Source organism: Castor canadensis, chromosome 10 (genome assembly GCF_047511655.1).
Source record: "Castor canadensis chromosome 10, mCasCan1.hap1v2, whole genome shotgun sequence".
Taxonomy (NCBI): domain Eukaryota; kingdom Metazoa; phylum Chordata; class Mammalia; order Rodentia; family Castoridae; genus Castor; species Castor canadensis.
In genome coordinates, this window is record NC_133395.1 from 140,791,835 (window position 1) to 140,804,560 (window position 12,726).

The following is a 12,726-nucleotide window of genomic DNA, read 5'->3' on the forward strand; positions in this document are numbered from 1 at the left end:
GTTTTCCCATAGGCAATTCTGCCTCATCTTAATTAGTGCTTGTAAGGACTGACTGGAATTCTAGAAAAGTGGCTTTTGCAGTCCTTGACAATAAATGGTGCTAATGCAAGCTTAATGTGTTCTTTGTAAGAATTAGAAATAAGAACTACCTTTTGTTGAGAGTTTAATCAACTGTGTAACAGTGCATACCAGAGCAGACACAAAGCCCCTGTGCAGGAGGTGGCCCATAAGTAGTCAATAAAGAGTAGCTGTTGTTTGACATGAGCATTGAGGCTCCAGGTTGACATCTTTTTATTTTTTAGACATGTTCTTGCTGTGTAGTCCAGGCTAGCCTCAAACTCTTGATCCTCTTGCCTCAGCCTCCCAAGTACTGGTATTACAGGCATGTGACCAGGCTCGATTCAGAGTAGGTCTTAATCATCAGGCCAAGGAGTTTGGTCTTGTGGATTGTGTGTATTAGTTATTTTGGATCAGTATCCCCTGAGCACTCGTTAAGGTTACAGATTCAGATTCCAGGGTACTTCCTGGGCCTTTTGAACCAGAGTTTCAAGAATCTACATTGTCACAACTCTGATGTCTTACATACTGTTCCTTGATTGCTGCTGTTATAGGCCATAGGGAGCAGAGAAGATTTATAAGCAGAAGAACAATCTAGTTGGATGAAGCCTGAGTTTCCTCATCTGTATTGTGGGGATGTCTGTAACACTGCCCATCTCACCAGGCACTGGTGACCCTGTAATCCTAGCTACCCAGGAGGCAGAGATAGGATCATGGTTTGAAGCCAGACCCAGGCAAATAGTTCCTGAGACCGCCCCCCCAATCTCAAAAATACTCAACACAAAAAAGGACGAGTGGAATGGCTTAAGTGGTAGAATGCCTGTCTAGCAAGTGTGAGGCCCAGAGTTCAAATCCCAGTACCACCAAAAGTAAATAAATAAGAGTGTCCATCTCATGAGGTTGTTGTGGGGCTCCCTAAGAAATGAATATATTAAGGACCCTCATGAAGATCTCAGAAATTGTACTACATCTTCCTTAGGGATCTCCAAGCCTAAAGAATTGGGATCGAGCTTTGTTATGGCCCTGTATTCATGGTTCTTATTTCTTCCTAGCTTCTCCCTCCAGAGCTAGATAATCTTAATTTCTATGATCCTTTAAAATACGGTTTCTGAGTAAGGGCCTTTTTTTTTTTTCTTCTTCTTCTTCCCTTTTCCAATCTGTTGATTTTTTTTTTTTAACCTCTATACCCTAATGACATTTCAATATTAAACTCTGCTCTCCACCTCAACTTTGTAAATTACCAGGGGAGTCTTGTATTGCAGAATCTGGTTTGGTATCTCTGAGGTGGGGCCAACATGCAGACTCCTTCTGCCTGCCTGTCCGCCTTTTCTTTCTTTCACTCTCACCTTGTCTAGTGGGGCTTCACATGCCAGGCCAGAACTACTATGCAACATCCTTCACTCTAGTGAGTTACTGGAGTTTTGGTTTAGTTTTTGCACCACTGGGGAATGAACCCAAGGCCTTGGGCAATACTCTACCATTTGAAACACACCCTCAGGCCCTCACTGGAGTCTTGAGGAAGAAGCTCAGCCTCCTGAATATCTGAGATCACAGGTGTGTGCTGCTGGACCCAGCTTTGGAGTTTGTTTTTAGTTTTTATTCCTTGGAAGGCCTCAAAGTGGCGTCGAAGTGATTTTGAATCAGCATTCCTATTTCCCTATGAAGGGAGAAGAGTTTGGGTGTATTTGTCTTTTTTTTTTTTTTTAAATGATGCTGGGGTTTGACCTCAAGGCTTCACACTTGCTAAGCAGGCACTCTACCACTTGAGCCACTCTGCCAGCCCTTTTTTGTGTTGGATGTTTTCAAGATAGGGTCAGCCCGGTGCTGGCTTCAAACTTCGATCCGCCTGATCTCTGCTTCCTGAGTAGCTAGGATAGATTTGTTTGTTTCTTTATGTATTTGGCTTTGGTATTGTGACTGAGTTAAACATGGTAGAACTAGATGGGGGAAGTGATTTGGTCTAGTTAACAAACCTCCCTGGTTAGACCCATTATCTGTCTAGGAATGGAAGCCTCAACAGGTTTTTCTGAATGGTTAAGGTGTGTTTGTCAGCAAATGACCACTGAGCTATTGCTATGTGATATATCCACAGGAAACCAGTGGGAGGCCAGATAGATGAAGTCCTTATACTAGGGCTGGTGGGTAGTAGAGACCAGTAAATAAGCAATAACAGTCAAAAAAGAGCCAGAGTTAGGGGAAGTACAGGTGAGGTGCGGGGGTTAAAACTATGGGTTCACTGGCCACCCACCAGAGTTTTGTTTTGTGGCCTTGAGCTAGTGAGTTCCTCTTACTAACTTGCTTCATCTGTAAAATGGATCTAATGAGGATTAAGACAGTGTGGGTGTAAACCATACTTTGGGTCTTATCTGATTTGAGACAGTCTTGCTATGTTGCCAAAGTGCTGACCGCTAAAGGGCCTTTAGCCTCCCTAGTAGCTGGAACTATAGTCATACATGTGCCATCATGCCTCACCTTCTAGATATTAAGTAACAGCAGCAATGACACTTATCTCAGGAGGTTTGGGGGCACATAGAAAGAACACCCAGTGTGGAGGTGTTGATTTGGGAAAGCTTCCCTTAGAAGTTGTGTTACAACGTTTCTTCTCTATTTGAAAGTAATTTTATTTGTGTGTAAATGCTGCTCATGAAAAATAAAATCCAGTCAAGTAATTCAACTACATAAATATCAAAAGAAACCATTCTATCTGGTAGCATTTTGCCAGGAATTTCATTGCATGTATTGCAGACATAACTTTGTAAACCAATATTCAAATATGAGTGTCATGTGCCATATACAGCTCATTGCTTAGCTGCAGGAAAGATTCTAAGGACAAATGGTAATAAAAATAGGAACTAGTGAGAAAACAGAAACAAAATTTGTTCTTTGACTAGGGGAACCAGACAAATAAACCACCAGCTACAGTAACAAAAAAAGTTTATCTTTACATTAAGACAGCTCAAATGGGCTGGAGATGTGACTCAAGTGGTAGAGTTCCTGCCTTAATAAGCACAAAACCCTGAGTTCAAACCCCATTCATACACACACACACACACACAGATCAAAGCCCTTTGGAGGGAAAAGCTGGCATGTTCTCATCTTGTTTTTGAGGAGAGTTTACTAAGTGGAAGAATTCATCCTCCGTAGAAGATGCAGGTGCATGGGTTTTGTGGTTTTGTCTTTTTTGTTTCTGTGTTTTGAGATAGTCCAGGATGGCCTGGAGTGTTCCAGCTTCTTGTATTAGCCTCTTGAGTGCTGGGATTACAGACATGTACCACCACACCCGGCTCCAGATGCAGTTTTCAGGTGTTTAGGGTCCAGAGGGAACTGCTGGTATGAGCTAGCCAAGAGGCGGCAGCAGCAGACAGGACTGACCAGATCATGAGAAAGGTCTGAGGCCCCAGCAGGTGGGAAGAAGGCTACTAAGAACGGTGCTCTGTGTGCTCTGTTCTTGGAATCCAAGAATAATGAGGCAGTGTCTTAGATTGAGGTGCCTTTTCATTTCGTAAAGAAACTGAGGCAGGGAAGGCAGCAGCACCTGGGTCTCTGCTCAGGGCTAGCTGTTGGGTTGGTCAGTACTACTCTGCAGCCACTTTGAAAAGGCACCCCAGCCTCTTCAAGTTTATCATTCCTTTTTGCTTCAACAGAGAAAAATTTTTAACATAAATTATATCTTTTTTTTTTTTTTTTTTGTGGCACTGAGGCTTGAACTCAGGGCCTCACGCATGCAAAGCAGGCACTCTGCCACTTGAGCCACTCCACCAGTCCCCAAAATTAAATTTTAAATCAGACTTCACAGAAAAATACACCATGTGAAGAATAAGCCCTTTTACACCCCATTGTTTTTTTCCAAGATCACCAAACTATTGACTTCTTTGTTGTTGTTGTTGTTGTTGTTTTTTAACTCAGATCCTTACTCTCGCCAGACAAGTAGGCACTCTACCACTTGAGCCACACCTCCAGCCTGACTGACTCTGGTTTTTATTCGAAGATCCTTTTTAACTTGAATTTCAAACTCCTCCACTTGGTAATAATTACAGTGTCCACCACACTTAGGAGCCTTTATACTTACATTTTTCCTACAAATTTGCAATGTATTTTTTTGTGTGTTTGTTGAGGCCAGGGTCTTGCTATGAAGCCCAGGCTGGCCTTGAACTCAGCCTCCAGAGTGCTGCATTACAGATGTATGCCATCATGTCCAGCTTAGCAATTTTTAAGACTGAGTTTTTATTAACCCCAGTAATATCTAGATTCACTTAGAAAGGAAGCATGGATGTGTGGAAGTAGCTAACTTTCTCTTCCTGAAACATGATTTGGATGCGCGTGTCCATGAGGAGCTATGCAGTAACAGAATCACTAGATGGATTAGGATGTGGAAGGTACTAACCCCTGTAGGACGGGGCCCAAAAGCTCAGCTCTTTTAAGGAGTGAGCATGAGTGTTTTGCTCCCTTTTAGTGATTACCTGCACAGCTGGGAAGGTTTTTCGCTCTAACTTTTCTGCCTCTTGTTTCTCTTGCTGCCAGAAGCTTTGACTGACTGGGTAAGGCCTTTACTAAGGGTCGGTGAGTCTGTGAGGAAATGTGATTTGGTGTGGGTGTGGCTTGCTGGAGCAGTTTTCTAAACCTGACAGGAGTTCTTCCAAACCCCGTTTATTCACTACTGCACCTTGTAGTGCCATGGATAACTTCTATTTCATCTCCTTGTCCCCAGTGTTCTCTGCCCTGTTGGTTGTTAGGACTGTTAAAGATGGTTGGAATATTTTATACCCATGTTGATCATGACCTTCATCTCATTCTGCTCCCTGACAGATCACAGGGGGTTCCTGGGGCACTAGGTATTACCATAGAAGAGAAATGCTGGACACCCACACATAACCCATGTTCAGTTCCTTATGTATATTTCTGCCTTTTACATACCATGTCTTCAGTTTAGCTCACTTTTTTTTTTTTTTTTTTTATAAATCATAAAGATTTTGAATCTGAGCGCTGCTGGATCACGCCTGTAATCCTTGCTACTTGGGAGAATCGCAGTTCGGGATTAGCCCTGGCAAATAGATCAAGAGACTCCCATCTCCAAAATAACCACAGCAAAATGGACTGGAGGTGTGGCTCAAACCATAGAGCGCCTGCTTTGCAAGTGGGAGGCCTGGAGTTCAAACCCCAGTCCCATCAAAAAGATTCTAAAATCAGGGCGACATAGATGTTAATACCATGATAAGTACTTTTTCTTTTCCTGAAAAATTTAATGTATCAGTGTAATTTAGGAATTACAGTAAGTTCTCTGTATTCCTAGATTTATTACATGTGGCTTTGATTAAAAATAAAATTGAAAAAGTCAAAATAAATTTCAAAAATAAAATACAAATTCCCACACACACATTACACAGCTCAGTGAATGTGGAGAAGCTCTGGGTCAATCCCACATTATCATCAGTTGTGTTTAATTCATTGTGTGATCTGAGTATTTCTCTGCCTTTAAATTTGTGAAAATACACTATGCCTCCCAAAAGGCAAGTGGTACTCCAAAAGCAAAGTAAAAGTTAATGTGCTTAATTGAAGCGATAAAAGTGAAAATTTTAAATTTATTGAAATGTGGCAGGTCTTTAGCAGAATTTGGGCAATGTTACGAGAAAAATGAATGTAGTACCTGCAGTACAGTACTGAACTTGATGCATCCTGAGCATTCAGTTTTTCCTTAATGGCATTTTCCTTAGAACTGTATACCCTTGGATACCAGGGGTCTACTGTATAGTATCTATTAAATTTCCAGTGAGGTGGGATTTTTTTGGTTTTTTTTTTTTTTGCTTTGTTTTTTGGGTTTTTTTTTTTAAGTGGTGCTCGAGTTGGAACTTGGGGCTTTATGCTTGCTAGGGAGACACTCTACCATTTGAACCACTCTGCCAGCCCTTTTTTGTGTTGAGTATTTTTGAGATAGGTTCTTGCAAACTATTTGTCTAGGCTGGCCTAGAACTGCAGTCCTCCATATTTCTGTCTCCTGAGTAGCTAGGATTACAGGTGTGAGCCCCTGCTGCCCACTTCAGTGAGTATTCTTCTGTATGTGTACAGACTTAGTGTGAGGTTGTATGAAGAAACACACATATGCAGGTGCCCATTTGAGAAGCCAGACTGACCTCTCCTGCCTATGTGTTAGGTTTCAGAGCACTGTGCAGGTGAGCAAGCTGCAAGACCTCATCAACCGCAGCAAGATGGCCAGGTGCAGAGGACGATTCGTTTGCCCAGTGATCCTGTTCAAAGGCAAGGTAAGGCCTGCCCCACAGTCTCATGCTACAAGATCCTTTTTTTTTTTCTTTTTTTTTTTTTTTTGGATGACTGACCTGCAAAGTATGGGGTCTTTTTGTTTTCTGCCAGCCCACGATTGGTTACTGGGTACCTAGTGCTATGGGAAACAGATCAGTTCTGATTCAAGGAAGATTTCAGAGGGGAAGGGGATATGCACACCATAGTGCCTAGCCCTGTGTTCTAGTTGTAAACTGCCCAGTTTCAGATCCTGACTCTAGTTCTTCCTGCTTATGCATAGCCACAGTTTACTGAGGAATAACATGGGAATAATGATAACATCTACATCAAAGGTTTATAGAATAGATCAAATCAAATGAGATAATACATTGTTGTTTCTTCATTCTTTCAATTGTATAATTAACCAAGTATTTAATGAATGTGCACTGTCAGCCACTGTTTCAGACCTTGAGAAATAGCAGTATGCAAGACAGACAAAAATCCTGTCCTATGAAGAGCTTATATTCTAGGCTACTGTTAGTGGCTTCTCTGAGAATGAGAAAATAAAATCTGTAACTGTATAAATGTGATCCAACTGTATCCACCACCACAAGTTTCTCCAAAAGAAACATGCTGTAAATAAGCAACTAGATCTGCTTACTATATGTATGGATTCTCTATATGTCTCATTGGGCTTAACTACAGACAACTCACAATAATAGATCTATCTTATTTTTTGGCATCAGGAATATTCCCTTAACACCAAGTGAAGCAAAGTTTCTGAGTGGTTAAATAACTTGCCCAAGTTTATTTTACACAGCAACAGACAGAGAGCTGGGATTTGAGCCAGTCATGGAAGCTTGTCTTTCCAGGACTTGGGAACCAGAGGCAGGAGGATTGTGAACTTGAGGCCAGCATAGGCTACAAAAAAAGGGGGAAAAATGGAGGTGGTATGCATGCACACACACTCTGGAATTTGAAACTATCTGCAAACCATGCTGTAGTTGAATGTGGCATGGTATGGCATGAAAGTAGCTCACCATGGAGGGCAGCCTTGTGGACTGACAGCCTGATTGGTGGTCTCTAGAAACCAGGATGTGGTTTGAGAATGCCAGCGGGTTGGCAGGGGGTGATTGAGAAGCAGTAGAGAAGGGATGGTGGTATGAAGGAGAGGTACCAGGAAGCCTCTACAGTTAGCAAAGAGGGTGCATGTCATCACAGAGGGTAGAGGAGATTGAACTGAGGAGGCTGAATGCCTCTAGGGTCACAAGAGCTGTTGAGATTTTTTGAGTATGGAAATAGAGTGCAAGAAGCATTTGGGGGAAGATTAGTCCAGGAGGAGTGTACTAAAGTGCAGACAACCTGGAGAAAGGAGGTGTGCAGGGGTGCTTCTTAGCAGCCTGTAGCTGCAGTCACCCAGCCTGGGTGGTGGAGGGGCAGGATGGAGAAGCTGAGTGTTGGCTCAGTCCCTGGTGTGCCTTTCTTTTAGAAAGTGATCAGTAAAGGTGAGATAGGAAAGGAGACTGTTGAAGCCTTTCTTAGGTTGGTAAATTTTTGGCAAAAGTATGTATGGAAGCCAGGTCCTAGAAACCTACCACTTTCCATGACTACTTTGAAAAGATTTTGTGTTTGTAGAAGTTAATGGAGCTCCACTTTACTGAAAGCTGCTCTGTGGAGCACAGTCCTCATAACTAGAAGTTGCACTGGAAATACTGCAACCAGTGTTTTCCCAAAGGGTGTTTCACAGACCAGCAGTTAAGCTTGGGGAAAGCATTCCTGTCAAATAAGAATGAGAAATACCACATACTACCGCATACCACCCATCCACATTGACAAAGTACTTCAATACGTGTACACTGACAGAGTTCAGATTCTGAGTCGTGCTTAGCAGAGACCTTCTCAGAGGTGTCTGGACCTTTGTAACTTTGTCCAGTCTGGTGTTTCTCCTTTGTATGGAGGTCATGAGTAAGGAACTTTGCTGAATGCATATGGGAAATGTCATACTAAGCAACTTCAGCTTTCTGGGGCTTTGTCTGGAAGAGGAGCTAACTGTATGACAAATTGTTAGCACTACATCTTAAGTGTGCCTGTGAGAAAAGAGCCCAAGGCTAACAACTGTAGCAAAATGGCTATGTTACTATGAGGGATTAGTCTGAGAGGCTTTGCCATGAGTTTACCTTTTGCATCTTCTCATTTCTCTTAGCTTCCCTTGAGTCATTCAGTGCTCTTGGGGAGAATACCTGCTGCATATGCTTCATTTTGGTTGTTATAATCCCTTTGGAGGAGAGGTCTTTCGTTCTGTTGTCTTTCCAGCTGCTAGAAGACTGGTCAACATGTGAGTGCATGCTTGGCAGGAAAGGGCTGCTCTGGATAAAGCAGAAGGGGTCCCCATGCTAGGATCTGGAGACACAGGAACAAGATGGTCCTTAAAGCTTGAGTAATGGGGAAGGCATTCAGAAGGAGATTGGAGAAGGCCTGAAAATAGCTTCTGTTGTAATCTGGGGACTGGTTCTCAGATTTTTGGCTCACAACAGGCATCTGTACCTCATGCAAGGGTAGTGGTATTACTACAAACACTTCCTCAGTGCCACCTTCCTCTTCCAGGAAGGGAAAAAGGAATGTTCAGAAATACTGAAGAAAAAGAAAAGAAAAGAAATACTTGCCTCCTGCTTCCTTCCAAACTCAGTTCAGTGTGGATTGGTTTTAGTTAATTAAATTAAAGCCAAAGAAGTTAAAAAGATTTTTTTAATTGTTAAAAATAACTTTATTTGATACAGGGGTACATTTCCCTTTAAATTATGAAAATTTAAAATCTTACTTGAGATATGCTAAAATAAATTTCAAAGTCAGACATGTAGTACATTTCTGTAATCCCAGTATTTGAGCAGCAGAGGCAGGACGATATAGAGTTTGAGGCCTGCCTCGGCTATATAGTGAGACACTCTCTCAAAAAAAAAAAAAAAAAAAAAAAAAGGGCTGGGAGTGTGTCTCAAGTGGTAGAGTGCTTACCTATCAAACATGAGGCCCTGAGTTCAATCCCCAGTATCCCACCCCCGACACACATAAATAAATAAAAATACATGTAAGGTTTTGAAAACTGTATAAATATATGTATGATATTTGTTTTGTTTGAGGCAAGGTCTCACTTTGTCCCCCAGGATGGCCTCAAATTCAGGGTCTTCCTGCCTCAGCCTCCTGAGTGCTGGGATCACAGATGTATGCCACCACATCCAACTAAGTACTGATTTTTAAAGCAATTATATGTTGACAATATTTTGGATGTGTTGGGTTAAATAAGATACATTATTTTAAAATTTAATAACTTAAATCACTGAAGGGTAAGATAGCCTCCCATACCATTTTCTCTCCCAGTGCTTGTGTGTGACTTTTAGACAATTGAAATGTGGGACAGTTCATTTTTCTTTTTGTTTCCTCCCTCAGGAGGTGGAGAATAGAGGCCAGTCACTTTTATTTATTTATTGCCCTGCCCCCCCCCCTTTTTTTTTTTTTTTTGCATTGCTATGGGTTGATCTTAGGACCCTGCACATACTAATCACATGCTCTACCACTGAACTACATCCCAACTAAGTCATTTTTACTTGTGTACCAAGGTTGGTTACTACATTGGCAGATCCTGCTGAATACTATTCCACATGTGGAATTGGAGGCCATTAATAATTAGGTAACTGGAGAGCACATACCAGTGAAATGGCTGCACACTCTACTGTTGCCTTGCTCTTAGAAATCAGACTTCCCTTTATCATGAGAGTCTTGTAGAATCCTCAGCCTGGGATTGACTTTTTGCTAAAGTTCTGTGCAGCTTCACTGCTCTGAATTACTTCTCTGATCCCCTTAAGGTGAGGGTTCTTGAGAGAAACTGGGCTCCTGGATGAACTTTGGAGAATCCAGGAATCCCTGGAAATATAGGTAAACTGTGGTGTGTGTTTGCGTGCTGCGTGCCTGTGTGTGTTTTTCTGGAGACATAGTTTTTGTCAGATTTTCAAAATGCTGTTAGACCCAGAAAAGGTTAGGTGCTCCCACCAGAGTACATCCTGCTTAGGCCAGTGGGAACTCTTCTCCAGTAGGCTTCTGGGACAGTGTCCCCCCACGTGGGGGCATTGGCATGTAAGCCCATGCTCAGTAGGTAGGTGCTGCTGTGGAAAAAGCAGTAATGATCTTCATGCTAGGTTTAGGGGAGACAGATGAACAGGTAGTCCTTGGTGCTCAAGCAGGGGGGAAAGATAGATGTATGAACAGGCTGAAGCACCAAGAAGGCACCAGCCTGCCTCAGTTGATGTCCAAACGGCTTGTCTGTTGTCTTGTGTTACTACAGGGACAGCCAGAAGATTACTTAGTTGTTTTAGCCATACCCCTTTTCCTGTAGGAGCCAACTGTTTCCTTCCCTTTACCTTACAGGAAAGGGGAGGAGAACTCTAATCTTTCAGAGACCCATTTTACTTCAATAGATTGTGTGACCTGTTCAGAAATGAACTTCACCTCACAGCTCCCTGTTGTCTTGTCTGATGGGGCTCTTCTAGTCTAGACTGGTTTGCCTTTTTGTCACCAGGCATCTCCTTCCATCCCTTCCCAATCCTACTGAATCTCATCAGTCAGTTTATTTTAAATGTGTAGCCTTGAAATTAGATATTGAAGTTTGGGTGATTGCTTGGTTTCTAGAATTTTAATACTCAATGATCCTTTCAATGATGAGGAAGAAAATAAAAGAATATTTAAGCAAGGGGCTGGGGGAGAAAGTGATAGAGCACTTTCTTAGCATGTTCAGGTCCCTGGGTTCAACCATAGCACTGCAAAGACAAACGGCCAACTCCCCACCCCAATAATAGCTACTACATTTCCATGATAATTTTTTAAAAGTGCCAAAGTATTTCTCTAATTGCCTCCCCTACTGCAAAAATTGCTCCCCTCTAAGCTAAAAATTTCCAAGTAGTAAGCACACTGGCTTAGGAGGTAGGTGGGTTTGGATCACATGCCAGCTTATCCCTCATTGTGTGGTTGTTCATATCCTTTAATGTCCCTGGTCTAGTTTTCCTTTTTCTCTCTGCAAAATGGCAACAATGCCTGCTGCCTGCCACACCTTCCTCACAGGCTTTTTGTGAGAGTTTAATGAGAAGATGGTACTGACAAGTACCGTCCCCAGTGCATGGTTCTCATACGCAACACTAAATCTTGTCTGTCACTGTTAGTAACACTGTGGTGTCTTGAATTTTGGGGAGAGACTCCTTTGATAGAGGTTGTGGGTTAAGCTCTAGGCACCCTTTACACTGGTGCAGTAGCTTCAGTGCTGATAAGACTTCAGTGCACCCAGACCCTTTTTGCTGGTCTGGAAGCCTCAGGAGTTCCAGGTGTTCCTTCAGCTCTGCCTATTTCAAACACTGCCTAACTCTGAAAATGCTGTTTGTCTCCCAGCATATTTGCAGGTCAGCCACGCTGGCTGGATGGGGGGAGCTGTATGGACGCTCCGGCTACAACTATTTTTTCTCAGGTGAATATTGAACAGCCTTCCCTGGGAAAATCTAGTCATAGAGAAAAGCCTCCCATGACCACAATGGTGTAGTTAGAGTGTTCGAGCAGGCTGGGTGGGAGCAGGGCATTCCTTTCAGTAGGGACCAGAAGACAAAAGGAATTCACTTGGGAGATAAAGAAGACTGCCAGACATGGGCATATGGTGCTGAAGGAGACATGAGGGTTGTCCCTGGGGTGGTGGCTGATTAGGAACCCTGGTGGAACCCCATGCCACCAGCCTCAGTGCTGACAGACTGGTTTCTCTGGCAGGGGGTGCAGATGATGCCTGGGCTGATTTGGAGGACGTCACAGAGGAGGACTATGCTCTGCGGTCAGTGCTGGGTCTCCGTGGGTAGGGGCTTGGGCTGGGGATGGGTGTCTGGCATCATTCTGGTAGTGTGCATTCATTACTGGTGCAGGTGAGTGGATTGACTATTCCTATCTCCCAAGTTCATGACCCAGAATTAGTGCTGCTGAAGTCCATCCAGTAGCTTTATCCCAACACTGAATACCCATGCACTCTGCAGCTAGCATGAAGGAACATCAGTATCTCAGAGAGAAGGTCCCACACCAGGGGTTCCTTATACTACAGGTCTGAGATGGGCCCCTGTTTTCTGTACTGGCTTCAAAGTGTCCACATTGTGTAATGAGAGTGACAAATGGCCAGTCTGCAAGGTGTCACATAGCGCACCTGGTACTGAGGCATAAGGGCCTAGAAGACATGTAGCAACTAGAAATCCCCACAGCTGCATGATTGGTGCCACAAAAAGAGCTTGATATTAAGTAGTATTTTGAGCCCCTCTCATTTTTTTTTCTTGTGCTGGGGTTGAAACCAGAGCTTCATACATGCTAAGCTTTAACACTGAGCTACACCACCACCCCAATTTTGAGATCCTTTAAAGGAGAAATGGG

The 12,726-nt window shown here is 43.0% G+C and overlaps 1 protein-coding gene across 3 annotated transcripts in view; it reads left to right on the plus strand.

The window, feature by feature from the left end:
* The window catches only part of Mtmr14 (myotubularin related protein 14), a 47,030-nt gene that overhangs the window by 3,812 nt on the left and 30,492 nt on the right, over nucleotides 1-12,726 (plus strand). For all 3 annotated transcript variants that reach the window (XM_020164585.2, XM_020164586.2, XM_074044340.1), the window contains exons 3-5: nucleotides 6,206-6,314; nucleotides 11,719-11,794; nucleotides 12,085-12,145. In XM_020164585.2, the coding sequence (XP_020020174.2) occupies nucleotides 6,206-6,314; nucleotides 11,719-11,794; nucleotides 12,085-12,145 (246 nt within the window). The remainder of the gene's footprint in view (nucleotides 1-6,205; nucleotides 6,315-11,718; nucleotides 11,795-12,084; nucleotides 12,146-12,726) is intronic.